General features: G+C 43.5%; 1 protein-coding gene across 1 annotated transcript in view; it reads right to left on the bottom strand.

Moving 5' to 3' along the window:
* Positions 1–391: 391 nt before the first annotated feature.
* The window catches only part of LOC115105575 (ubiquitin carboxyl-terminal hydrolase 25-like), a 47,596-nt gene continuing 20,178 nt past the window's right edge, over positions 392–27,809 (bottom strand). Inside the window, 17 exon segments of the mRNA XM_029627759.2 lie at positions 392–1,207; positions 4,899–5,091; positions 8,201–8,324; positions 8,819–8,898; positions 11,633–11,711; positions 12,582–12,760; positions 13,149–13,244; positions 14,349–14,368; positions 14,371–14,584; positions 17,483–17,625; positions 17,843–18,076; positions 18,759–18,987; positions 19,201–19,271; positions 19,363–19,592; positions 19,770–19,934; positions 21,160–21,255; positions 21,445–21,572. Coding sequence (XP_029483619.2) covers positions 1,035–1,207; positions 4,899–5,091; positions 8,201–8,324; positions 8,819–8,898; positions 11,633–11,711; positions 12,582–12,760; positions 13,149–13,244; positions 14,349–14,368; positions 14,371–14,584; positions 17,483–17,625; positions 17,843–18,076; positions 18,759–18,987; positions 19,201–19,271; positions 19,363–19,592; positions 19,770–19,934; positions 21,160–21,255; positions 21,445–21,572 — 2,454 coding nt within the window. The 3' untranslated portion in view covers positions 392–1,034.

Consider the following 27,809-nt stretch of genomic DNA (forward strand, 5'->3'; position numbering starts at 1 on the left):
TGGTTTGAAAAACAAGTTTTAATGACTCCAACCTAAGTGTATGTAAACTTCCGACTTCAACTGTAGTTCAGTTTTCCCCTCCACACTCAGTCCACTCCCAGACAGTCCTAGCTAAATTCTTGCTTGAGAAATTGCTCTTTGCTGAAAAGCTATGGTTTATTTTGACCATTTTATTAGAAAAAAATAATAATCACAGCAACTTACTTGTTACCCAGAAATGATTTGATATTGAGATAGAAATGGCTGAATTGGACCTGTAACACACTTTATTTAGGTGTTTCCTTTATTTTGGCAGTTACCTCTACATTCACACAGTTAACAGGCGTGTAATACATGATTGCATCATATCAGTGTTAGTGCAGAAATAAAGACATGGGACATCAGACAAAGGAACGATGTATTTGGCCTAAAAGGGCCATAAATAAAATTTTATTATCTTGATTTATTAACAAGCCACAGAGTGTCCATGGCTGTCTACCACAGCACTTAAAACTTCTCATTCTGGTGCAGTCCAGAGTTCACAGACCCACTTGAGATACTTAAAGCCGCTGATAAAATCTCAAGGTCCTCATTTTGTCGCTTCCTTTAGAAAAATAAAACAAAAACGTGATAATACTGTACCAAACTGGTGGCAGAGCACCCATTCTTCTGCAGAGAAGGGGTGCTTTAAGAAAGAGGCGGGTGGGGGTGGGAGGGGACATAAACTTAACAACAAAAAAACACCCCACCTCATTTAAAGCTTGGAGCAGCATGCACTGGCTTTCAATCACTGCAAGAGCGCCATTTCCACTACCCCTGCTCTTCCTTTTCCAACTGTCTGTTCATTCATTTCTGTTGCGTTTTACTTAAATTGGATTGAAATAATAATTATTATAATGATAAAACCTATAGCAGCAAAAGAGATAGAGGAGTAACAGCTATAGCGAGTGACCCCTGGTTTATAAGGAAGGCATGGGTTAAAAGAGTTCCATTGGTGAGTGGCCTGGGTGCTGAGGGGGCCGTGGGACTGTGAAGGGGGCTGCTGCCCCCTCAGCTCATCTCCCGTCCGCAGGCACCCGGCTCAAGGAGGCCATGACACGGCCGTAGCGCTCAACCAGCTCCAGAGTGGAGTAGGTGGGCAGCTTTGGAGGGTCGTGGAAGCTTTTTATCTCTGTCGAGCAGTCAAGTAACTTGGGTAGGAAATCAGTCAGCTTCTCCTGCAGGTTGGCTGCAGCAGGAGGGGGAGAACAATAACGGAGAGGGCAGAGAGAAAAAGAAAGAGTTGGAGAGAGTGATTATTTCCTGACGCAAGTCCTTGCTTGCGTCACTCTTCAGAGTCACATCCAGTTACCAAACAGATAAATCATAAGCTAAATATTTTCAGTGTGATAGCACAAGCTCTTTGTAAGCATGCTCCTCTAGGAAAACACAGATTGAGAAAACAAGATGAGGCGCCCAGGGTTGGCTGTAGTTCTAAGAAGATGCTGCTGGGTCACTTTTCTGAAAACCAATCAAACTTTTTCTTGGAGTAGAGGCTAGAACTCCACTGAACCACGTTCTCTGAACTAACAATTTGGGTCACATTCTGCCAACACAAAGTGGGTATATCCCTGGTTGTTCTGGCTGCTAATATCAACTAATTTGACCGTGTCCCTGACCATGTAACTCCCAAATTAAACTACAGAAGAAAAATAACCAATCATCCAACAGATCTCTAGTACCAAAAATCAACCCCCCCTGCCTCTAGGCTCTTGTACTCTTTTCAGATTATTGCACTAGCCCAAACCGTACTGTGTTGCCTCAGATATGTTATTTTTGGTTCCAGCAACTACCGAAGGTGCCTAATAGGGCAAGACGATATTACAATAGCATAGTCTATCGACGATGATTGACAGCCATTGTCGACGGTGATAACATCGTGATGTGACAGATTATGGTTTAGCCTATTTGAACTTGACTGGAGCCTGGCAATAAAAATAAAAAACAGTCCCGCAGCGCACAGCAGGGCATTACACAGTAAGTAAGTGACATTGAGTAATTTTCCTATTTCTATACGCTATTTCAATAAATATGTTATATAGAGGAGGAATTTGGAGAGTTTTTCCTAGCCACTGTGCTTCTACACCTGCATTGCTTGCTGTTTGGGGTTTTAGGCTGGGTTTCTGTACAGCACTTTGCGATATCAGCTGATGTAAGAAGGGCTTTATAAATTTGATTTGAATGTAGGCCAGACCGAGCGGAGAATTCCACCAAAGCAGCACAAAATGCCCAGTCAGAAATGATTGTTTCTCTCTCTGTCAGATGCATGGGCTATAGCCTAAACCTATACTTTTTAAAATAATGGACCCTCGAAGTGAAACTGACAGCATTTTAGCTACTTTGCAGATATGAAACAGACAATCATAATATATCAGTCAAAAACATACAATTCCCAGTTTATGCTACAAAACCAACTTTATAAGAAGTTTTCAAAATAGGTTATATTTGACTCAACATTTCATGACATACACTAAGGCATTGTTGGCAGAATAGAGCAATGTAGTTCAATGCATGATTAATATAATTCACCAATACATTTCTTGGTAGTCCAAAAACTACTGCTGTAAGGTTTCAAATCACAGCTGGCCTGGTACATTGTTTGCTGCCTCCACTCAGTTCCACTGTCAGTTCCAATGACTAAATATTTTTGGCAGAAACAGAAATGTAACTAAGGCTGGGAATGTCAATACAATGATCACAAGTCAATCATAACGTGGTTAATATGCTAGCGTATCCATTTATCTAGCTAGGAGGTCATGTCATTGGAGAATTATATTAATCGTGCTTCTACACCTGCATTGCTTGCCGTTTGGGACTTTAGGCTAGGTTTCTGTACAGCACTTTGAGATATCAGCTGATGTACGAAGGGCTATATAAATACATTTAATTTGATTTGAGAGGGTGAGTGACTGACTTATCTCCTCGTATAATTTTTCAGTGGCTACACAGCTAAAGATGCACGTGTCATTTGGTTAGCTAGCAAGAAATGTGAATCACTTTACTAGCTAGCTATTCTGAACGACTGTTATGCAGATAGCACGAATTCTTTTAAAAGTATGACCCGCTGAATATACCGGTGTCAGTAAACGTAGGCAAAAAAAAGTACTAGTTCGTCACGGACACTCTATATAACACGTAAACAGCTCTGCTAAGGCGAGTAAAATGGTCAGTGAGGTGTTCTCTCATTTGTGTCTGGAAGTAGCTAGCTACCGTAGCCAGTTAGCTTGGGTGCATGTATTGGCAGGCAAGTTGCAGAAGGACGAGCAGGCTATTCCCCATCGTTTATCCGTGCAATTTTGACAGCCAACTAGCTGAAAAAGTTTGAGGGTTTATCTAATGATCCTTCTTCAGATTTCAGCTCATCTTGCTCTGGCTAGCATTAGTTGATGTGCATATAGTAAAATATAACCTACCTTTTTAATGGTTGTTTGATCAATAGGACTGTAAAGTTCACAAATGTAAGAGGACTTCCATGGCATTTAGCTACATATTTGCAGAAATCCATTCAAGTGTATTTTGTGGCTTTTGCAGAACGCGTTCTAATGATCCAAATTTACACTGTTACCTATAAACACAGCCCAGTTCAAAGTGAATTATGGCAGGCCCTTGTAGCAAATGGTTTGTTTGCATGAACACCTACTGTCGCTCTCTGATTGGCAACGGTGCACTCGGTCTGCATAGACTCCTACCGTGTCTATTAATCTATTAACGCACGGTCGCTTCCCCACTCTATATTGCTGTAGAATATTCACAAATGCCTTAGTAATTACCAAACATTCTAAGAATTTATGAAAATGTGACAATTACCATATCGAAGTGCTCGCTTATTATTATTTTAACTATCTTGTGTTTAAAAAAACACAGCCTATATTGCCTTCTCTCTTCATGACGGAAGGCTAAGCTTCATCGTTCTGTGCATGGCTTTGTCCTGATCAAACAATGAATGTAACGGAGTTCCATCTCAAAACGTTATTTGAATACCCTAAAAGGGTAAGATAGCTAGGGGACTAATAATGAGAAGGAACAACCAATATCAATAGCCAATAGAAAAATCGAATGACAAGTTGAAATTAGTTTAAGCTTTTTAAGAAAAAAGTATCCAGTCGGGCCGTGAATATCCCTCCATGCTAGGTAGAAAACCAAATGGCGGGCCTCCCGGGTGGCACAGTGGTCTAGGGCGCTGCATCGCAGCTGGCTGGCTTCCGGGTTGGATGGCACAGTAGTCTAGGGCACTGCATCGCAGCTGGCTGGCTTCCGGGTTGGATGGCAAAGTGGTCTAGGGCACTGCATCGCAGCTGGCTGGCTTCCGGGTTGGATGGCACAGTGGTCTAGGGCACTGCATCGCAGCTGGCTGGCTTCCGGGTTGGATGGCACAGTGGTCTAGGGCACTGCATCGCAGCTGGCTGGCTTCCGGGTTGGATGGCACAGTGGTCTAGGGCACTGCATCGCAGCTGGCTGGCTTCCGGGTTGGATGCGCGCTGTGTTAAGAAGCAGTGCGGCTTGGTTGGGTTGTGTTTCGGAGGACGCATGGCTTTCGACCTTCGTCTCTCCCGAGCCCGTACGGGAGTTGTAGCGATGAGACAAGTTGGTAACTACTAACTATTGGATATCACGAAAAGGGGGTAAAATTTTAAACAAAAACAAAAAATGGCCAATAACCTATCCTCCTACTAGGCCGATCATAAAAGCTTTAACACAATAGGGCGATAGCATCGTATATTACAATGTTTTATGGGTACATACAGTACAGTACAGCTGGGTCAGTAGTGTGAAAATGCTCTGTGGTCCCTCTGCCCTATGACTTTTTTTAGACTCTCGGTAGATTAGTCCCCTCATCTTCAAATTTTGGTTCAAAATAATCCAAACAAACAAAAACTCACGCTCCATCTCCTGCCCCAGGTAGGAGCACCAGCGGTTCCTCATGTCCTCCACAGCCAGCAGGTCCTTCTCTGTGTCGTGGACAAGCAGTAGGGGGATACACGGCACCACCAGCTCATTCATGATGCTCAGCCCATTGCAAACCTCCGGCTCCTCACCAGACTCAAACATCCCCGCTGCATTCTCGTTCAGTTTCTATGGGCAAAGCACATGCATATAGATCGATGAATTCTGGATTTGCTTCATATGCTAGGGATTAGCTTGAAGTGGTATGCTAACAAATTTACCAGTATTAGCTACTCTGTCAAAACAGATTTACAGGACAGCCAGGTATTACATGTTCCTATGTTATTAATGTATATGTATTTTGACATTAGAGACCACCTCTGTGTGAGGGGCTGCAGCCCAGGTAAGACACAGACCATTTGCATTGCTGGGGGCGGCAGATAGCCTAGTAGTTAGAGCATTGGTCCAGTAACAAAAAGGTTACTAGATCGAATCCCCGAGCTAACAAAGTAAAAATCTGTCGTTCTGTCCCTGAACAAGGCAGTTAACCCACTGTTCCTAGGCCGTCATTGTAAATAGGAATTTGTTCTTAACTTTTTATGGCTGCAAAGGCAGTATTGAGTAGCTTGGATGAAAAGGTGCCCATTGTAAACGGCCAGCTCCTCAGTCTCAGTTGCTAATATATGCATATTATTAGTATTGGATAGAAAACACTCTAAAGTTTCCAAAACTGTCAAAATATTGTGTGTGAGTATAACAGAACTGATATTGCAGAAGAAACCCTGAGGAAAAACAAAACAGGAAGTGGCTTCTATTTTGAAAACTCCATGTTCCATAGCCTCCCTTTGCTGGATTTAAAGGGATATGAACCAGATTACTTTTCCTATCGCTTCCTCAAGGTGTCAGTCTTCAGACATAGTTTCAGGCTTTTATTTTGAAAAATGAGCCAGAACGTAACATTGAGTCAAGTGGTCACATGAGTTTGGCTTGCGCAACAGAATTTGGACAGCCATTTCCTTTCCGTCTCCTACTGTGAAAGACATTTGCGGTTGATATACAATGCCCAAAAAAATAAAGGGAACACTAAAATAACACATCCTAGATCTGAATGAATGAAATATTCTTATTAAATACGTTTTTCTTTACATAGTTGAATGTGCTGACAACAAAATCACACAAAAATGATCAATGAAAATCAAATTTATCAACCCATGGAGGTCTGGATTTGGAGTCACACTCAAAATTAAAGTGGAAAACCACACTACAGGCTGATCCAACTTTGATGTAATGTCCTTAAAACAAGTCAAAATGAGGCTCAGTAGTGTGTGTGGCCTCCACATGCCTGTATGACCTCCCTACAACGCCTGGGCATGCTCCTGATGAGGTGGCGGACGGTCTCCTGAGGGATCTCCTCCCAGACCTGGACTAAAGCATCCGCCAACTCCTGGACAGTCTGTGGTGCAACGTGGCGTTGGTGGATGGAGCGAGACATGATGTCCCAGATGTGCTCAATTGGATTCAGGTCTGGGGAACGGGCGGGCCAGTCCATAGCATCAATGCCTTCCTCTTGCAGGAACTGCTGACACACTCCAGCCACATGAGGTCTAGCATTGTCTTGCATTAGGAGGAACCCAGGGCCAACCGCACCAGCATATGGTCTCACAAGGGGTCTGAGGATCTCATCTTGGTACTTAATGGCAGTCAGGCTACCTCTGGCGAGCACATGGAGGGCTGTGCGGACCCCCAAAGAAATGCCACCCCACACCATGACTGACCCACCGCCAAACCGGTCATGCTGGAGGATGTTGCAGGCAGCAGAACGTTCTCCACGGCGTCTCCAGACTCTGTCACATCTGTCACGTGCTCAGTGTGAACCTGATTTCATCTGTGAAGAGCACAGGGCGCCAGTGGCGAATTTGCCAATCTTGGTGTTCTCTGGCAAATGCCAAACATCCTGCACGGTGTTGGGCTGTAAGCACAACCCCCACCTGCGGACGTCGGACCCTCATACCACACTCATGGAGTCTGTTTCTGACCGTTTGAGCAGACACATGCACATTTGTGGCCTGCTGGAGGTCATTTTGCAGGGCTCTGGCAGTGCTCCTCCTCCTGTGGTACTGACGTGGGCAGTGACATACTACATGATGCACACAGACACTTTGCTATGTTCGCCTTAGCTAAGCCTTGCAATGCTGTTGACACAGAAACTCCCTGACCTCAGCTCTGGGGTACCTTACACAGATGCAGACGGCCATTCCGGAACCAGAGAGACTTGGTGGGGGTTCACAATGTGTCAATGTCAGCAGTGTTTTCAATTAAAACAGAGAAGGAGGTAAACAGCGGGGCTGGAGGGAGCAGGGCTGGAGGGGGCTGGAGTGGGAGCCAGGGGTTCATTCTGGCTGGAGATCTGAGATGGTGGCTAACTCTAGCAGAGCCCTGAAGGAGCAGAGCCAAGGTTAGCTCAGGACACAGCCATGTCTCCTGGTAATGTGTTTACACTTGCTGGGCCTACTGCTTCCTATTCCCACTCGGATGATTACATTAGGAGCACAATGCCGGTGTAGGGTTACTGAGTGCAGGAGCAGCAACAGGGCCAACAGAGGAGAATCAGGGTTACCCCTCTTTCTCTCCCGGTTCAGACCAGACCAGTCACAGCTTGATCTGACCGACCAGGGAATCATTCCATCTAAGCCCTAACAAATACTTTGGAGATGGGATATGAAAAACAAAAGTGAAGCTGTAGTCTGATCAGAATATTGAAAAGATTAGGATCTTTCCCCCACACCAAGAGCATTTGCTGAGAAAAGTTTTGTGGGAATCTTTATGGGCAATAAAAAAGACAATGTAATATCTCAGCGAGAACAGGAACAAGCCTTGCATCAATCCTAGAGATTATTGGGTGGAGGGATCATCTTGGTCGTCATCACAGTTTGGCTGAGTCAACGTGACTCAAGGGAAGGCAAGGATGAGTTAGGAGGTCAGAGACAGACAGCCTTGCTGATAAGACGATAGCGGTATTCATTTTCAAAGAGAATAACTTAACTACTTCCTGGTGACCTATTGTTTTGACTGGAAACTTGTGATGATCTTTAAAACACTATGGATTAACTCCGACCACTTCCTCTCATTTAGGCTTCAACTTTGTCTCTTTAAAAAGTTTCTGTACCAAATGCTAAACCTGCTAGCATCAGAAAATCCTACATGAACTTACTAACTAAATCAAATCAACTACTGACAGAGATTTGCAATAGTGCAGTGGTTCAGTTGTATGATTGTGAGTGATAGAGGTTTGTCTCACCAGCAGGCACTCTCTGCGGTAGTGACCTATGAGCTCATCGTTGTGACCTCTGTACAGCCCTTTGACCAACAGCTCTCTGTTGTACTGGTACGAGTAGATCAGGTACATCAAGGCCTCCACAAAGCTGCAGAAAAGCAGACACACAGGAGAGAAAGATACATTATAGAAGCATCAGGGTGGTACAAAGTTAACCACAAGGAGAGGCAGCAGAGAACACATCAGGTTTAGCTGTGTCTACAAAAGGAAACTAGAGAAGGAACTATCAGGCTTTTTTCATAGAGGATTTAAAAACGGATGTACTGGAGGGAGAATTAACAGAAGAAATAACCAAATACATGAACAACCATCTTGATCAATGCCAGACTGAGCTCTATGCTCCAGAAGGATCTGCTGGGATCTGCTGCACTCTGCAGGTGACTTTAGGAAGTTCAGGTACTACCATTAATAATGCAATCTACAGAGAGTATTTCAATCTCTATTTTCAAAACAATATTTTCAATACAGAAATGGTTCAAGAATATCAGTTCACGCTTAAAGTAAGAAAAGGACACGAGTTAGAAGCTCTGCATCGTGGAGAGCAGAATGTAATAACAGTCCTGCCAATTAGCAGAGTCTCACCATTTCTTCTGGAACAGCTCTAAGCCAATCATCAGAAAGATTGTTGTCTCGCGGAAATTCCTGTAGTCCTGATGCCACATCTGGGAAAAATGTAGGGGCCAAAGGTTCATAAATGAGCTCTAAAGGATTTTAAGGACGGATCTGGAGCATTTGGATCTAACATTGAAGATTAACATCACATCCGTGTTTTTTTCCCCATTGGATAGAAGGGTTAGTGGTATCAGTTCAAATGTAGAGATTATAATCATTTAAACCTTTTACTTTAATGCTAAATATTGTGCACACGCTCATCTCATGTCATTTGGGCTCCAGAGTTGCGCAGTGGTCTAAGGCACTGCATCTCAGTGCGTGAGGTGTTACTACAGACCCTGGTTCAATTCCAGGCTGTATCACAACTGGACGTGATTAGGAGTCCCATAGGGCGGCGCATAATTGGCCCAGCATCGTCCCGGTTAGGGTTTGGCCAGGGTAGGCCGTCATTGTAAGTAAGAATTTGTTCTTAACTGACTTAACTGGACACACCTACTCATTGAAAGGTCTTTATTTTTACTATGTTCTACATTGTAGAATAATAGTGAAGACATCAAATTATGAAATAACACATATGGAATCATGTAGTAACCCAATTTCTTTTAAACAAATCTAAATATATTTTAGATTCTTCAAAGTAGATACCCTTTGCCTTGATGACAGCTTTGCACACTCTTGGCATTCTCAACCAGCTTAACCTGGAATTCTTTCCCAACAAGGAGTTCCCACATATGCTGAGCACTTGTTGGCTGCTTTTCCTTTACTCTGCAGTCCAACGCATCCCAAATCATCTCAATTGGGTTGAGGTCGGGTGATTGTGGAGGCCAGGTAATCTAATGCAGCACTCTCATTCTTGGTCAAATAGCCCTCACACAGCCTGGGGGAATGTTGGGTCATTGCCATGTTGAAAAATAAATGATAGTGGGACTAAGCGCAAAACAGGTGGGACAGTGTATCGCTGCAGAATGTTCTGGTAGCGATGCTGGTTAAGGGTGACTTGAATTCTAAATAAATCACCGACAGTGTCACCAGCAAAGCACCCCCCACACCACCTCCTCCATGCTTCACGGTGGGAACCACACATGCAGTGACTGACTGTCTCCTAGAGTTGCATGTGTCATTTGGTTAGCTAGCAAGAAATGTGAATCACTATACTAGCTAGCTACTCTGAACGACTGTTATGCAGTAAGACCCGCTGAATATGACCGGTGTCAGTAAACGTAGGCAAAAAAAAGCACTAGTTCGTCACGGACACTCTATATAACACGTAAACAGCTCTGCTAAGGCGAGTAAAATGCTCAGTGACGTGCTCTCTCATTTGTGTCTGGAAGTAGCTAGCTACCTTAGCCAGTTAGCTTGGGTGCTTGGTTGGGATGACGCATGTATCGGCAGGCAAGCTGCAGAAGGAAGAGCAGGCTATTCCCCATCGTTTATCAGTGCAATTTTGACAGCCAACTAGCTGAAAAAGTTTGAGGGTTTATCTAATGACCCTTCTTTAGATTTTAGCTCATCTTGCTCTGCCTAGCATTAGTGGTTGATCTTGTTGATGTGCATATAGTAAAAGATAACCATAAAAAAGGTAGGTTGTTTGGTCAATAGGACCGTAAAGTTCACAAATGTAAGAGGCCTTACAATTCAAGTGTATTTTGTGGCTTTTGCAGAATGTGTTCTAATGATTCAAATCTGCGCTGTTGCAACTGCCTGTAAACACACAGTCCAGATCAAAGTGAATGATGGCAGGCCCTTGTAGCAAATGGTTTGTTTGCATGTAGACCTAATGTAGCTCTCTGATTGGCAATGGTGCACTCGGTCTGCATAGACTCTACTCCCGGACAAGACAGATGTTATTATTTCGGTTTTATTTATGGCAGTGTCTATTACTTATCGAAACGCACGGCCGCTTTCCCACTCTATATTGCTATAGAATATTCACCAATCCCTTAGACACGGCGGTTGGAACCAACATTCTCAAATTTTCCTCCAGACCAAAGGACAGATTGCTCCATTGCGCATTTCTTGGCCCAAGCAAGTCTCTTATTATTAGTGTCCTTTATTAGTAGTTTCTTTGCAGAAATTCAACCATGAAGGCCTGATTCACGCAGTCTCCTCTGAACAGTTGAGATGTGTCTGTTACTTGAACTCCGAAGCAAACTAATGAACTTATCCTCTGCAGCAGAGGTAATTCTGGGTCTTCCTTTTCCCATGGCGGTCCTCATGAGAGCCAGTTCCATTATAGCATTTGATGGTTTTTGCGATTGCACTTGAAGAAACTTTCCATGATTGACTGACCTTCATGTCTTAAAGTCATGGACTATTTCTCTTTGCTTATTTGAGCTGTTCTTGCCATAATATGGATTTGGTCTTTTACCAAATAGGGCTATCTTCTGTATACCCCCCTACCTTGTCACAACTGATTGGTTCAAACGCATAAAGGAAAGAAATTCCACAAATTAACTTTTACCAAGACACACCTGTTAATTGAAATGCATTCCAGGTGACAACCTCATGAAGCAGGTTGAGAGAATGCCAAGAATGTGCAAACCTGTCATCAAGGCAAAGGGTGGCTACTTTGAGGAATTTGTTTGACACTTTTTTGGTTACTACATGATTCCATGTGTTTTTTCATAGTTTTGATGTCTTCACTATTATTCTATAATGTAGAAAATAGTAAAAATAAAGAAAAACCCTGGGATGAGTAGGTGTGTCCAAACTTTTGACTGGTACTGTATGTACCAGACCAAACATTTGAAACCAGTCAAAACCAGAGTGTTGCAGAACGCTGACCTCATACTCCTCCATGTTGACCTCTTCTGGCTTAACAAGGTCTAGTTTGGCACGGGCCACCTTCATAATGCTCTTACACCTGAGAGAGAGAAGGGGGGGAATGGAGAGAAAGGGAAAGAGGAAAGCGGAGAGAAAGGGAGAGTGATGTTACAGCAGCTTGGCAGTGGTACGATGAGTACTGGTGAAGTACTAGCTACTCCAGGAGACTAAATATTACACGTGGTCTCGCGGCCGTGAAACACAGGCCCAATGAATCACCCCTTACTACTTAACCAGACGTTCCTCCTTTCCAGAGGTTCTTATTGAGACCACATAATTATACCGCTCAGAAGAGGAGAGTTGAATCAATGAATTCAAGAATATGGATTACCACAAACATCTCAGTGCGTGTGCGAGAACTTTGAGACATTAGAAGAGATGTGATTTATCCAGAGAAATGTGATTTTCTTCTTTAGTCCTCAAAAAGGGCAAAGGTATAAAGTAGCTGGATATATGGCCGGGTAGGATGTTTTACACTGGTGCAAAATATAAAAGATTTTCAACTCTATAAAAGTTCTGTAAGGCTGTCCTACTGGAATAAATCTAACAGACATTATCAAGCTATAGTTGACTTCATAAACCACTTCAGGTCATTTCAGATCATAAAATATTCAAAGGCTTTGCTTTTTGCTACCCTCTGCAGGTGAATTTGGGAAGTTCAGCAGTAATAATCTGGTGTTGTCTTTGTTTTATCTTATTTACATTTTTATTTGATTTAACTAGGCAAGTCAGTTAATAACAAATTCTTATTGACAATGACGGCCTAGGAACAGTGGGTTAATTGCCTTGTTCAGGGGCAGAACGACAGATTTTTATCTTGTCAGCTCGGGGATTCGATCTAGCAACCTTTCAACTCTAACCACTATTTTAATAAAGATAAGACGGTCATGGTGGTGTAACCCATACAGACCGTTCGTCAAAGCTTAGGTTGCGGTCTGCGAACTGCATGAGGAGGGTTCTCTCCAGGATCTTCTTGGGGGCCTGGTTATGGATGAAGTAGACGATGACGTGCTGCAGACGGTAGTCATTCTCCGGGGCCGTGTCCTCCTGGGCAAACCTCAGCAGACGGGTGTACTCCACCTTAATGGCCTGAAAAACAAAAAGCATTGGGTGAATGGACATGGTAGGCCCAATAAGCATTAGAACTTCAGAGTGTAGGCCTATATTACAACACTGACAAACATCTACAGCAGCAGGAGACAAAACTAGTGTCTTCTGCGTAAGAGTTGTCAAGATCAAGCATCCTTCTCATCCAAAACTCAAAAGATTGGTTTCAAGTTTGCTTTGTTCAAATTAATCTCAAATCCCACTTCTGGAAGATGCTTTTGAATAGAACAACTAACTCAAAAAGATCAGATGGAGAAATGCCAGGTAAAAAGGGATGAGAGGATGGTTGTGGAGAAGCATGCAGTGAAATAGTGAGTGAATAAATAAAGGAGTGAAAGAGAAAAGAGAAATGGGATCTGGATGTATGTACCTTGAAGAAGGCGGCTTCAGGCCCAAGCTTTTCAAACACACTCCTGGCCTTGCCAATGGACATTATAATACCCTGCATGTTTGGAGTCATCATGGCCTGCAGTAGCCAAGGAGGGGAAGCATGTTACAACAGTAGAAAATAGATCCCTTGGACCCCTCGGAGAGAGCCCCCAAAATAATACACCTTTTTGGCACAGCACTATTTGAGCTGCCCTGGGCCATGCAACTCTGTCACGACAAGCATACCGTACATCACTCAGCAGTCCATGCATATGTTAATAGTTATTCTACTACTGTGACGTACATACACAGCCCCTGTCATGTGAGGGACGAAGTACATGCTTAAATTGTCCTATGAAGGAGAGTCTCTGAAAGGCAGCCCTGTGAAGATCAAGGTCCCTATGGTACAGACAGTCCCTACAGACAGTCATATGCTGTGGTATAGACAGCAGACAGCCTATGGTCCATCTGAGGGGGTTTGAAACTAAACAACATTGATTCTACTGCAGCACTTTGACAACATTATTCGCCACACACTACTATAAAATGCCAAACCAAGCAAAACCAAATAATTTATTGTTAGGTGCAGTGAGACGATGCGCTTACATTATTCAACTTGTACTTTTTTTTCCCCCTCAAGAGTTTAGTATGTATCAACTATGTATCAAAAATTATGTTGGCAATAGTAATACAAACTGTGCAAATCACATTTACTTTTCACATTTGCTGCAGAGATGCAGTTAAAAATAAACTCTCCAGAGAATTGAGTCGATGTTTAGGTGAAATTTATGTCCATATATCTCTGATGAGAACAGAAGGCTTCTGTTTTGTATAGAAGAGAGTGCTTCTGTTGCTAGATGCAGGTAGGCTTGACAGGGATAGGCTTTTCACATAATATTGTTTTAAAGCTAGCCCAAGGCTAGTTTCATCTTCTAGGATAGTACACTGGCTGTAGTCTAATATAGCAGTGCTATCTTGGTCTGCCAAGAAGTTTGGTGAAAATGCCAACTGTGAGAAACTTGCCCTGAGCTAACCATGACTGGTTTGAAGACTGCTCTAAATGAACATTTACTCAAGTGTGAAAACCCTATAAAAAGAGCCAAGAGGAGAACATGTCCTCATTCTAATCACCAAACAGGCAGAGAGACTTTTCAGCACAACAAAGAAGAGTCAGCTGGGTGAGCTGAGTGTCGAGCGCTACCTCATCATCGTACCCCCCTCCTCTGACTCGATGACAAAGGTTCCCACCTGGGGAATGGCAACCTCTACCGTACGCTGGGAAAGGGGCTCATCCTCCATGGGGGGGTCAGAGGGAGGGGTGAGGGAAGGATCCACAGGCTGAGGGTCAGAGGGAGGGGCAAGGGGGGTTTCAGTGTTCACCTGGACATCGGACTGGGGTTTGGGGGAAAGGGGTGGGGAGAGACTCCCTCCACTGGACTATGGAGAGAGTGAGAGAACAAACAAGAAAGAGCGAGAGGCATGGTGGGCAACGTTAAACAGAAAGAGAAACTAAGAAAAAGGGGGAAATGAAGAACTTTAACTGGGGTTGTGGGGTAGGCCTACGTGGTTCAGTAACAGAAGCGTAGAAGGAGTAGTGGTTAATGTGGTTAAGAGGTGTATGCGTCCGAGCGTGTGTGTGTGTGTGTGTGTGTGAGACGTAGAAGTCAGTCACTGGCCGCGGGCAGCATTTGGTTCTTTAACGCACACATATATTCATCACTCCTCCCTGCTTTGTTATAAGATAAGTTAACAATGTGGGTCGACACACAAATTAACTTCTGTCTTAGTACATACATTTCACACTTGTGATCCCCAAGCAGTAATGAGGCCAGCCCCAGCACCAGAAGACTGGTCCAGCAATGTTCATTTGTAATATAAGTAATATGTATTATACTTATCTATGTTGTGGATGAGCGCGTTGTTTGTTTGTTTGTTTTGTTCCTCTCTATCTCTGTAGCTTCCGGGTATGCTGGATAAGGACCCGAGCTAAGGGAATTGGGCTGACTTTGTAGTGCCTGTCCCAAATGGCTCATTAATGTAAATTGGCATATTAAAAGACACTGTCAGTAGCGATGTAATTTTGTAAATGTTATGTGGTGATATTGTTTAAAAAACGTGTTGCAATGTATATCCTTTAGTATGTTTAGTTAATGAAAAATGTAGGTTTGACTAGGTAATTGCTTAATTAATTAGGGTTAATTGTTCTGAGGGGAGGGGCTAGCCCTACAAAACGGAGCCTCTCTTTCAGTTCATGGGGAGGCATTTTGGATTGAGCTGTGGGTGGGGTAGCATTGTTTTTAGCTGGCCTATAAGGTATATGTTTGATGGCAGTACAGTTCTTTTTGTTCCGGAATCACTTTGTAAATAAATACCCTTGCACAGAAGAACTTTTGCAGCTCCAGCATCTTTTTTTATTTTGATAGAGGTTAGGTTTTCCAGTATAGCCTTCTAGCCTACTCTACATAACATATGGTGGGATGGCACACTGCAAATCAGTGAATTCCAAGAAGAGAGGTAAAGGAATGCATACAGGATTGTGTTCTCAGCAGCAGCATCAACTGTCAGAAAAGGTACCTGAAGTTGAACTGGGGTGAAATACCATGGAATCGTCTGGTGAAGAAGAGGTCAAGTATGAGAAACTAGGAGCCCGACCAAGGGGCCAAACACAACCAGAACCGTTTGAGCTACCGGTTGAACCAGCAGATACAGCCATAAAAGACCAGCTGACTGAAGGAACAGTTGGAGGACCAGAACCACACCCAACAATGGTAACCCTTTTCCAGCAACTGTTCACCTGCCTTGAGAGGAGGGACGAAGACCTCAAGCAGGAGTTCCAGGGTCTATGCCAATCTATCCTCACAGTTCCTCACCAAGCGGAACTCGTCAGTGAGAGCCCAATATTGGGTCTGCCAACACCATGACGACAAAGGCTCAACGCAGCAGGGACTTCAACTCCACAGCAGGATCCCCAAGCAGTAATGAGGCCAGCCCCAGCACCAGAAGACTAGTCCAGCAGTGTTTAACGTCCATCTTCCAGCATTCCTGAGGAAGGAGCCAAAGATGCCCTCATACCAGCAGGGGGAGCACATTGAAAACTACCGGCTAAGGTTTGAGCGCATGGCCAAGACGTGGCATTGGCCAGAGGTAGAGTGGGCCTGCAAGCTTGTCCCATTGCTCACTGGCAGGGCCTTAGAGGCTTACACAGCATTGGATGAGGGGCTGTCCCAATGTCTACAAGGGCTTGAAGGAAGCGCTGCTGGTGAAGTTCGACATCTCCCCAGAGACCTACCGTCAACGCTTCAGAGCTGCATCGACGCCATCCGGTGAGTCGTCGACAGAGACGTACCACCGCCTTAAGGGTCTCTACCGACAATGGGTTCGACAAAGGAGAAAACACAGGACAAAATCGGTGAGGTCATCATCCTCGAGCAACTCCTACAAGTTCTACCACACGACATTCGAACCTGGGTCCGAGAGCACGAGCCCAAGGACGGGCTTATGGCGGCCAAGCTTGCATTGCAGTACCTTAATGCACGTAAAGGGGGCCCACCACGACCTGCAGCACCCGCTCCAAGGAGACATAGACGTGGTCGCGGGCGGCATTTGGTTCTTTAACGCACGCACACATTCATCACTCCCCATTTATAAGATAAGTTAACAATGTGGGTCGACACACATTAACTTCTGTCATAGTACATACATTTCACACTTGTCAGTGTTCATTTGTAATATGTATTATACTTATCTATGTTGTGGATGAGCGCGTTGTTTGTATGTTTTGTTCCTCTCTCTCTGTAGCTCGGGTCCTTATCCAGCATACACAGAAGCTAAGGGAATTGGGCTGACTTTCTAGTGCCTGTCCCAAATGGCTCATTAATGTAAATGGGCATATTAAAAAAGACACCGTCAGTAGTGATGTAATTTTGTAAATGTTATGTGGTGATATTGTTTACAAAATGTGTTGCAATGTATATCCTTTATGTTTAGTTAATGGAAAATGTAGGTTTGACTAGGTAATTGCTTAATTAATTAGAACAATTAACCCTGAGGGGAGGGGCTAGCCCTATAAAAGGAGCTTCTCTTTCAGTTCATGGGGAGGCATTTTGGATTGAGCTGTGGGTGGGGTAGCATTGTTTTTAGCTGGCCCATAAAGTATATGTTTGATAGCAGTACGGTTGTTTTTGTTCCGGAATCACTTTGTAAATAAACACCCTTACACAGAATAACTTTTGTGGCTCCGCCATCTTTTTTTTATTTTGATAGAGGTTAGGTTTTCCAGTATAGCCTTCTGGCCTACTCTACGTGACAGTGTGTGTGAGAGATGTTTGGTCTTACTGCAGTAAGCAGTCCCTCAGGGCTCCTCTCCTCCTGCTTCTCGGCTGCAGCCTTAGAGATGGCCCTCTCTGTGTCCTCCTGCAGGTGCTTGGAGTCATCTGTGGGGGATGGCTGCTCCATGTACTCTGGGTCCTGCTGAGGGCCTGGAGGAACCACACACGGACAGAAACACATAACCCAACACTGCAGTGGAAGCACAAGTCTCAGACTCATGACATTTTTCAATCTGCCTAATATAATTTACACACTATTGTGCTGGCCTGGAAATGTTATTTTCACACGTCCAGAAACTTTGGTTAAGGCGTAACCAGACCAGCTCAGTAGTGTTTAATTGTTGTAGAGAAGACCCCTAGTCCTCACCCCAGCTGTCTGGTGGACTGGGCTCTGTGCTCATAGGTTGAGGGGATGTTGTTGTTTCTGCTGCTGCTGCGGCCAGGGCCAGCTTCTCCTGCTGGGCCTTGCGTGCCTGCAGGGTGTCCCACTCCTCGATCTCCTTGTCAAACAGGCCATTGTCCTCCTTCACGTAGGCCTTCAGGTCCGAAGGGAGCTTATCAAGACCACTCAGCATCTGACCCGTCTCCTTATCAAACTCCTCTGCAGAGACACAAACACAACCAGGCAGTCAGCTACAGTCACCAGGTGTTTATGTTAAGGGATTTTTATGAATGACTAAATTATAAATGTATACATATCAGAACTATGACTAAACAGAATACTACTATGTTACTGTATGGATGTATGAATCATAATACTGAATCTAATGTGTGTAGTTTTCATCCAGAATTAGAAGGACTGTCTGTTCCTTGTTAGAAACTAATGGAGCTGTGTTCCTTACAGGACATCCTGTCTCTACCCAGGGAGGGGAGAGACCTTGGGCTTGTAGTAGATTGTTAATATAAACCAATGTACGTTGTATTATGATCAGTACTCTCGAGAATAAACGCTATTGATAGATTTTGAGACTGGTCTCTGTCCATTTTATGCAAATAAGTTTCTTAGAAATGGGCAGTGTTTTAATTGGTTGATGAACATATAGGAATTAAATTCCTTTAACAGTATATTATAAACATGCTCAGAAATGGAAAGTCATGTGCACGTACAGCATAAACAGCCCTAAGAATAACCAACAAGCTTGCCCATGTCCTAATTACATACTCAAAGGATAGTGATTAGAGCTGCAATTACTGCTTTTTAACACAAGAACAAAGATAATACAGTATACCATAACAAGGCAAAAGCCAAATAAATATATTTATCTACAGTGAGCGGTAGCTACCTTCTATGAGGAAAGGCTTCTTGTCGTTGATGTACATGAGGCAGTAGGCGCTGGCGTTACGGTAGCCTCCGAACGAGTCCCTGACCAGCTCCTCCCAGGAGGATTTGGTGACCGAGATGTCGTTGTACTTCATCCAGCGCTGCTGGTGGGGGTCGTAGATGTAGGCCCAGTAATGGCCAGCGTTAGCCTGGCCCTCGTGCACCAGCACCGCATGCAGCCGGAACGGAACCTGGTAGCCAGCAGGGGGGGGGGGGGGGGGGGGTGGAGTGACCAGAAACCCAATGCAATCCCCTGACTTGTGTTAACTCAATGTGTGTTAAATGTGAGTGCTCTCAAATCAAGACAATAACACCTCCATTTGGTGTTTAAGTATTATAGCCAGTGAAAAATGATTTTTTTTGTGTGAAGGTGGTTCGTCGGGTTTAGGCAGGGCATCTCTTACCTGCATCATGGACTTGTCAGAATACATCAGCTCGATGGTTCTGTGGATTCTGGATATGCTGCCCTGAAGATCTGGAGAAGCAAAATCAACCCATCATTAGAATGAAGATATTTGTGTGCTTGAGAGCATATGAGACAGATAGAGGTAAACAAGACCTCGTACCATGGGTGTCGTTCTCCACCTCACTCCTCCAGCGGTGCAGGCAGCCCTCCAGCACCCGGAGCTCCTCCTCAGTGATGTGGCGTGGGGCTGGGTGCATGGGCAGGTCAGGGGGCAGTCGGGACTGGGTGAAGGGCTTATGGATGGGCACCCTCTGCTGGGTGGAGGGAGCTTGGGTGGGGGCGGGGGACAAACCCTCTGGAAGGGTGCAGGAGGGACCCTGTTCGGCTGTGCTGTAATGTCAGGTGCAGACGAGTGTGAAGTTAAAACCACAACTCTGTACTTCTGAATCCCACTTATTTAACAGTTCAATCAGAGAGAATTACTGGGGAAAAAAAGGTATCAGAAACATGTACACTTAAATCCTAACACAAGGAACGGTTGTAGCTGCATGGTGTTGCATGACTTGCCTTAGAGCAGGCAGCTGCTGCCCCGTTGTGCCACCGGGTGGTGCTGACGTGTCGATGTCCTCCAAGGGAGAGGTGCAGACTGGCTTACTGGAGGCAAACTCCATGGCGTACTGCAGGACATCTGCCAGAGGAAACCTCTTGGGACCAGAGCCATAGCTCAGATACCTGGGAGAGAGAGAGAGTGAGGGAAGAGAGAGGATGAAAGACTAAAGTGAAAGAGCCTCTATAAACACCATAACAGCATTATAAAATGTTAAATGCATTACAAAAGTATGAAATTCTGAACAGAATGTGACTGCTGGGGACATGTTGTACATACCAACAATGCCAGAAATAAAAATCAGCCGTTAATGATTACACTGTTCTGTTTTGTCTCCAGGAGTGGGTATTGTATTGTTGCTATGACTGTTGCTAGGGAATGACCAGTCATTTTGATAGTTTATCAACGTAAGAAAGTAAACAGAGGTGTGTGTAGGTGTATACGTGTTAGGGCTGGGCGATATGATCAAAATATCTCATATTTTTGATGGTATATAATGTCTCTGAATAACATTTCTAAATATGCTGTATGGGTAGTGGTTTTAATAGGCTTTCTCCATACTGCTCAACCAAAACTTTCACAAAAACTGACCGTCTTATTTATAGAACATTACATAGGAATCAAAATCTGGTACTCAACCAATGGGTACCATTTACAGTTATTTGTTCCATTCAGTGTGCATCATGCACACCAATAATTTGATATTAAAACGGATTATGACAGTAGGAGGACACTGGGCCAATTGTACGCCACCCTATGGGACTCCCGATCACGGCCGGTTGTGAAACGGCCCGGGATTGAACCCGGGTCTGTAGTGACATCTTAGACCACTGTGGCACTCGGGAGGCCCAAAATCATATTAACATTTTAAACAAACTATTATATTAAATCTGACTATCCACAATAATTGCATTAGTGTGTGCATGTAACCGTACACAGTGTCACGTTTTATTTCGTCTTAGTATGCCTCCATTTCATTTTTAAAAAACATTACATTTATGGAGAATAATTATTATCCTCTATATTTTTGGCTTCAATTGCAGTTCTTACTTTTGTCGCTAGAGGTAGTTGGACGATTTCTAGGGATCTATTTGGCAAGCTTGCCCTCCTGAAGTTGTTGACTTGTTGTGCTAGAAAGTTAGCTAGCAGTTTTCTTACTATAAAAATGGTTGAGCGCCATTTTTGTCAGTAAGGAATTATTTTAATGTAAGAAATCAAACATTAAAATACCCTTGTAGAAGGTAAAGTGAAAACCCAAACCGGTCTGTCAATAAATAGTTATATAATTCTTTATGGTTTACCCCCCCGCAAGCGTGTGTGAGTGTGACAGCCTAGCTCAGTTTACTGTACCTCTCCAGACGCTGTTGAAGTAAAGTCAGTTGCTCTTTCAGTCTCCTAATCTCCTCTCGTTTAATCCTGGTGATCTCTCGGTTCCTGTCCATATACCTGACGAAATACAACAGAAATCATACAAGTTCATAAATTCCTCTCTTGAACTGAAATACCTTCTCAATAGAGAATCTCCATTGAATGTGTTTTTTAGGCCAGGAATATGCTTAATCTGGGTCAGAGAAAAAAGGCCCTAAACACACAACTTTTTTTTTTGATATGCAAGTTGAATGACATTTTCCTTACCTGTCCATGTACAGCATGGAGGGGAACTCCAGCTTGTTGTGGATCTTCTCAGGTCGACCCAGGGCTTGGTTGAACTCAAATCTCGACAGTTCAAAGGTCAAGACAGGAGGAAGTTCAGTAAACCAGTGCTGATGGGGAAATACCAAATATGTCATAATTTAGTTCCCGTTTTCTAAAATAGGTAATATGAGTCATTGGTTTTCCATAAACACCACATTTTAGAATGTTTTAATTGGACCCTTCTTAATGAGTAGTCTTGAGTAGCGCGTTTAGAAATCATTCCTACATGACTCGCCTGTCCCACTAATATTGTTGTGTCTCCAGTCTATTATTTATGTCCAAGCAGACATAAATAATGGTATATACACTGAGTGTACAAAACATTAGGAACACTTGCTCTTTCCATGATAGACTGACCAGGTGAAAGCTATGATCCCTTACACCTGTTAAGTCCACTTCAATCATTGTAGATGAAGGGGAGGAGACGGCTTAAAAGATTTTTAAGCCTCGAGACAATTGAGAAAACGGGCTGCGGTCCAAACACATTTTTACCCCCTCAGCCCTTACGCTATCCACTTTCCCTCGGGGGAATCCCCATCGAAACCAGATACAGTTTGACTGCCATCTTAAGAGGAGGTCCAATTCACTAACTTTGCCCCCTCGGCTATCAATTTAGCTCGAGGAAGCAAGTGAACAACTTTTCACTTGCAGGGTTGATATGACTCACAATTCAATGCAAACTGTAGTCACATGTCAAACTCTGGTGGCCGTGAAGTTTCGGCATGTCATAAAAAAGTATGAAGCTAGCTTGCTAAAACATATACACTAGTGATGCACTGAAATTTCATTTTTGGCCGAGAGCGATATCTGATATTTTCCTTGCCAAAAAAACGATACCCGATATTTCACATTTTAGTGGCCTTTTAAGCATTAACACACACACACACACACACACCGGTCTACGACACTGCATCTCAGTGCAAGAGGAGTCACTACAGTCCCTGGTTCGAATCCAGGCTGTATCACATCCAGCTATGATTGGGAGTCTCATAGGGCAGCGTACAATTGGCCCAGCGTCGTCCGGGTCGTCATTGTAAATAAGAATTTGTTCTTAACCGATTTGCCTAGTTAAATAAAGGTTACACACACACACACAAAAAAGTTATTTTGTTGACATTAACTTATGTCCCCATTACCAGTAAAACATAATCAAAACCTATTTCTTTCACTTATTTGCTGTGCTGTTTCGTTGTTCATTTGTTCAGTCGGATTTCTATGGAACGCTATTTGGGTCTTTGCGTGTCAAAAAAAGATGCACGTCAAACAACACTATTTGACGTGTCAAATAAGCTTGTTGACCAATCAGGACCTGAATATAACTGTACTTCAAATAATAATTTAATGCGTTGATACATTTTTTACGTAGTTATTACACATTGATTACACAATCACTCGTATTTCATATGTCACAACGATTCATCGATACGTATGCTATGATGCTGGTAAAGTTGTTTAGCGCACCTACAGTGCTGGTCATATAAAAAGCTAGGTAGCTCATGGATGCAAACTAGTTCTTCACCAAAAACATAGCAAAACGACAAAGTTTCATTAGTTATAGTTAGCTAGCTAACTATATTGCTAGGTGTCACCTAAAATAACCCTAATTTATAAGACAGTTCTTATTTGATTAATGGTGGTCGGACCCATCTATGTGAAGCTAGCCACAATAAGGATTAGCCACAGTAGTTGGCTTTGCGCTTAGCCTTCGAAATTAAAGTACTACCATTTGTATTCATTTGCATCACTGTCAATTACCTACTTTTATTTTGAAGGCAAACTTCAAATTCCACTATTGTGCCTAATCCTTATAATCCGGGCTGGTCGAGCTTCACTAGCCAGATGAACCTAGCTGGCTGCTTATAACGTTAACTTTGGGCAACAGGGTTAAGTAGCTGGCTAGCCATTTATTTTCATGAACTGAAATTCAATAGGTGCACCACAAGTGGCTACCTAGCTAATACTTACAAGGATTCCTAAATCATTGCTAAGAATAATGAAAATGACTGCAGTTTCGACTGGTCATTGTTTTCAGGCTGGTTGTATTGGTGCTAGCTAGGTAGCAAGTTAAAGCTAGCTACCCCTGAAGTTGGGGGTCGAACAAATTATGCTTTTTACCAACGCGCTATTGTAAACACATTGTTTGTGGCTGGTGTTTGCAGACTTTTTTGTACAGCTTTGACAGTGCTACTGTATCTTTTTTGACACACAAAAAAGAACCAAACGGAGTTCCATAGTATATATGTCATGAAGCTAATGGCAGTGACGCTATTACTGTGTAACTCCGGTAGGGCAACATCATCGGAAAAATAGCACACTTGGTAGTGTGTACCGGTGCTCGACCAGTTGGCGAAAGCCAACATCACCCAGGACAGAGAACGATTGATTGTCAAGGGCAATGAATTCCATTATCTTGGCTTTAATGGATTTCGACTTTGAGTTGTCAAAGGACTGCTCAACTTGTTGACTGCTCGATCCACACAGCAGACATTGTGGGCTGGTTTAGGAATACTGTGTTGCACATGTAGCGCAACATTTTACGTGGCGTCTTTACATCCTGTACCTACATCATATAGGTATGCACGGTAGCTTTGACATCGGCGTTAAACTAGACATCGGGCCGATAGCGATGTTGGCATTTTTAACTAATATCGTCCGATTCCGATATGTTCACAGATATAATCGTGCATCCCTAACACACACAATTACTTGTTGGTACACTTACAGCTCATTGAAATAATTCCTTCTGAAAAGCGATGGAATTAAAAAGCTATTTTGTCATGTATACTTGCATGCCTTTGGTATGTCAAAAAATAAAGCAAAGAAGCTGTGAAAAGAGATTAATTATTGCTTATTTTACAAAGATATTCGAAAAATGGCCTGGACACATTTGTTGGTACCCCTTAGAAAAGATAATAAATAATTGGAATAGTGATATTTCAAACTAATTAATTTTCTTTAATTAGTATCACACGTCTCCAATCTTGTAATCAGTCATTCAGCCTATTTAAATGGAGTAAAGTAGTCACTGTGCTGTTTGGTATCATTGTGTGCACCACACTGAACATGGACCAGAGTAAAGTAGTCACTGTGCTGTTTGGTATCATGGTGTGCACCACACTGAACATGGACCAGAGTAAAGTAGTCACTGTGCTGTTTGGTATCATTGTGTGCACCACACTGAACATGGACCAGAGTAAAGTAGTCACTGTGCTGTTTGGTATCATTGTGTGCACCACACTGAACATGGACCAGAGAAAGCTAAGGAGAGATTTGTCTGAGGAGATCAGAAAGACAATAATAGACTAGCATGGTAAAGATAAAGGCTACAAGACCATTTCCAAGCAGCTTGATGTTCCTGTCACAACAGTTGCAAATATTATTAACAAGTTTAAGGTCCATGGAACTTTAGCCAACCTCCCTGGGTGCAGCCACAAGAGGAAAATCGACCCCAGATTGAACAGAAGGATAGTGCAAATGGTAGAAAAAGAACTAAGCATAACTGCCAATGAGATACAAGCTGAACTCCAAGGTGAAGGTTCGTCAGTCTCTGATCGCATAATCTGTCACTTTTTGAGCGAAAGTGGGCACCATTGAAGAAGACCCAGGAGGAAAAACATAAAAAAGCCAGACTGGAATTTGCTAAAATGCATATTGACAAGCCACAATCCTTCTGGGAGAATGTCCTTTGGACAGATGAGTTAAAACTGGATCTTTTTGGCAAGTCACATCAGCTCTATGTTCACAGACGAAAAAAAATGAAGATTCCCAAAAAAGAACACCATACCCACAGTGAAACATGGAGGAGGCTCAGTTATGTTTTGGGGCCACTTTGCTGCACCTGGCACAGGGTGCCTTGAATCTTTGCAGGGCACAATGAAATCTCAAGACTACCAAGGCATTCTGGAGCGAAATGTACTGCCCAGTGTCAGAAAGCTCTGGCTCAGTAGCAGGTCATGGGTCCTCCAACAGGATAATGACGCAAAACACACAGCTAAAACGCACCCAAGAATGGATGAGAACAAAATATTGGACTATTCTGAAGTGGCCTTCTATGAGTCCTGATCTGAATCCTATCGAACATCTATGGAAGGAGCTGAAACTTGCAGTCTGGAGAAGGCACCCATCAAACCTGAGACAGCTGGGGCAGTTTTCTCAGGAAGAGTGGGCCAAACTATCTGTTAACAGGTGCAGAACAACAGAAAATGTTTGGTGCAACAAAATATTAGGTTAAGGGTCCCATCATTTTTGTCCATGCCATTTTCATTTGTTTCTTTATTTACAACATTATGTTGAATAAAAAAAAATCTTAGTCTGATTTCTATTAAATCTGGAATAAACAATTTTAAGAGAAAATTGTACATTCTTTGTTTTTTGTGGAGGGGTACCAACAAATTTGAGCGTCCGTCCATATATAAACTCAGCAAAAAAAAGAAACGTCCTTTTCAGGACCCTGTCTTTCAAAGATGGATTTTTACTTCACAGATCTGTATGGTAAAGGGTTTAAAGACTGTTTCCCATATTTGTTCAATGAACCATAAAACAATTAATGAGCATGCACCTGTGGAACGGTCGTTAAGACACTAACAGCTTGCAGACGGTAGGCAGTTAAGGTCACAGTTATGAAAACTTAGCACACTAGAGGCCTTTCTACAGACTCTGAAAAACACCGAAAGAAAGATGCCCAGGGTCCCTGCTCATCTGCGTGAATGTGCCTTAGGCATGCTGCAAGGAGGCATGAGGACTGCACATGTGGCCAGAGCAATAACTTGCAATGTCCGTACTGTGAGACGCCTAAGACAGTGCTACAGGGAGACAGGACGGACAGCTGACCGTCCTCGCAGTGGCAGACCACTTGTAACAACACCTGCACAGGATCGGTACATCCGAACATCACACCTGCGGGACAGATACAGTATGGCAGCAATAGCTGCCCGAGTTACACCAGGAACACACAATCCCTCCATCAGTGCTCAGACTGTCTTCGATAGGCTGAGAGAGGCTGGACTGAGGGCTTGTAGGCCTGTTGTAAGGCAGGTCCTCACCAGACATCACCGGCAACAACGTCACCTATGGGCACAAACCCGTCGCTGGACCCGACAGGAGTGGCAAATAGTGCTCTTGACTGACGAGTCACAGTTTTGTCTCACCAGGGGTGATGGTCGGATTCGTGTTTATCGTCGAAGGAATGAGCGTTACACCGAGGCCTGTACTCTGGAGCGGGATCGATTTGGAGGTGGAGGGTCCGTCATGGTCTGGGGCGGTGTGTCACAGCATCATCGGACTGAGCTTGTTGTCATTGCAGGCAATCTCGTTACAAGGAAGACATCCTCCTCCCTCATGTGGTACCCTTCCTGCAGGCTCATCCTGACATGACCCTCCAGCATGACAATGCCACCAGCCATACTGCTCATTCTGTGCGTGATTTCCTGCAAGACAGGAATGTCAGTGTTCTGCCAGGGCCAGCAAAGAGCCCGGATCTCAGTCCCATTGAGCACATCTGGGACCTGTTGGATCAGAGGGCTAGGGCCATTCCCCCCAGAAATGTCCTGGAAATTGCAGGTGCCTTGGTGGAACATCTCACAGCAAGAACTTGCAAACCTGGTGAGCAGTCCATGAGGAGGAAATGCACTGCAGTACTTAATGCAGCTGGTGGCCACACCAGATACTGACTGTTACTTTTGATTTTGACCCCCCCTTCGTTCAGGGACACATTATTAAATTTCTGTTAGTCACGTCTGTGGAACTTGTTCAGTTTATGTCTCAGTTGTTGAATCTTATGTTCATACAAATATTTACACATTAAGTTTGCTGAAAACAAACGCAGTTGATGGTGAGATGTTTCTTTTTTTGCTGAGTTTATATATTATTTATTTGGCAAATTGGCTTAGTCTCGTAGTGAAGAGTCTATAACACATTGCTAGATTCATAAGAATTTTTTGCAATTCTGAAATGTATTTGAATAAATATTACTAAACTATAAAGCTAGCTAGCCAGCTATGGGTAACTGTAGCTAGCTACCTGACAGGGGGGCTACCTAGCTATGTTAGCTTACTAGGTATATTAATAGCTTTAGGTTGATTGTTTTTAAGCTCAACTTCAATATTTCCACCAAGGACCTTGCCTCTCCGATCATCACTCTCTCTCGCTTGGGCAAGGGACATTTAAGGTACACTCGGACGTGACGATGTAAAACAACATTCAAGGACTGAGGGTTTAGGGCAGAGGGCTGTCTACTTTGAATTTGAAAGACAGCCATGGATTGTGTGTGTGTGCCATTCAGAGTGTGAATGGACAAGATTTAAGTG

The sequence above is a fragment of the Oncorhynchus nerka genome, linkage group LG22 (assembly GCF_034236695.1).
Source record: "Oncorhynchus nerka isolate Pitt River linkage group LG22, Oner_Uvic_2.0, whole genome shotgun sequence".
Classification (NCBI taxonomy): domain Eukaryota; kingdom Metazoa; phylum Chordata; class Actinopteri; order Salmoniformes; family Salmonidae; genus Oncorhynchus; species Oncorhynchus nerka.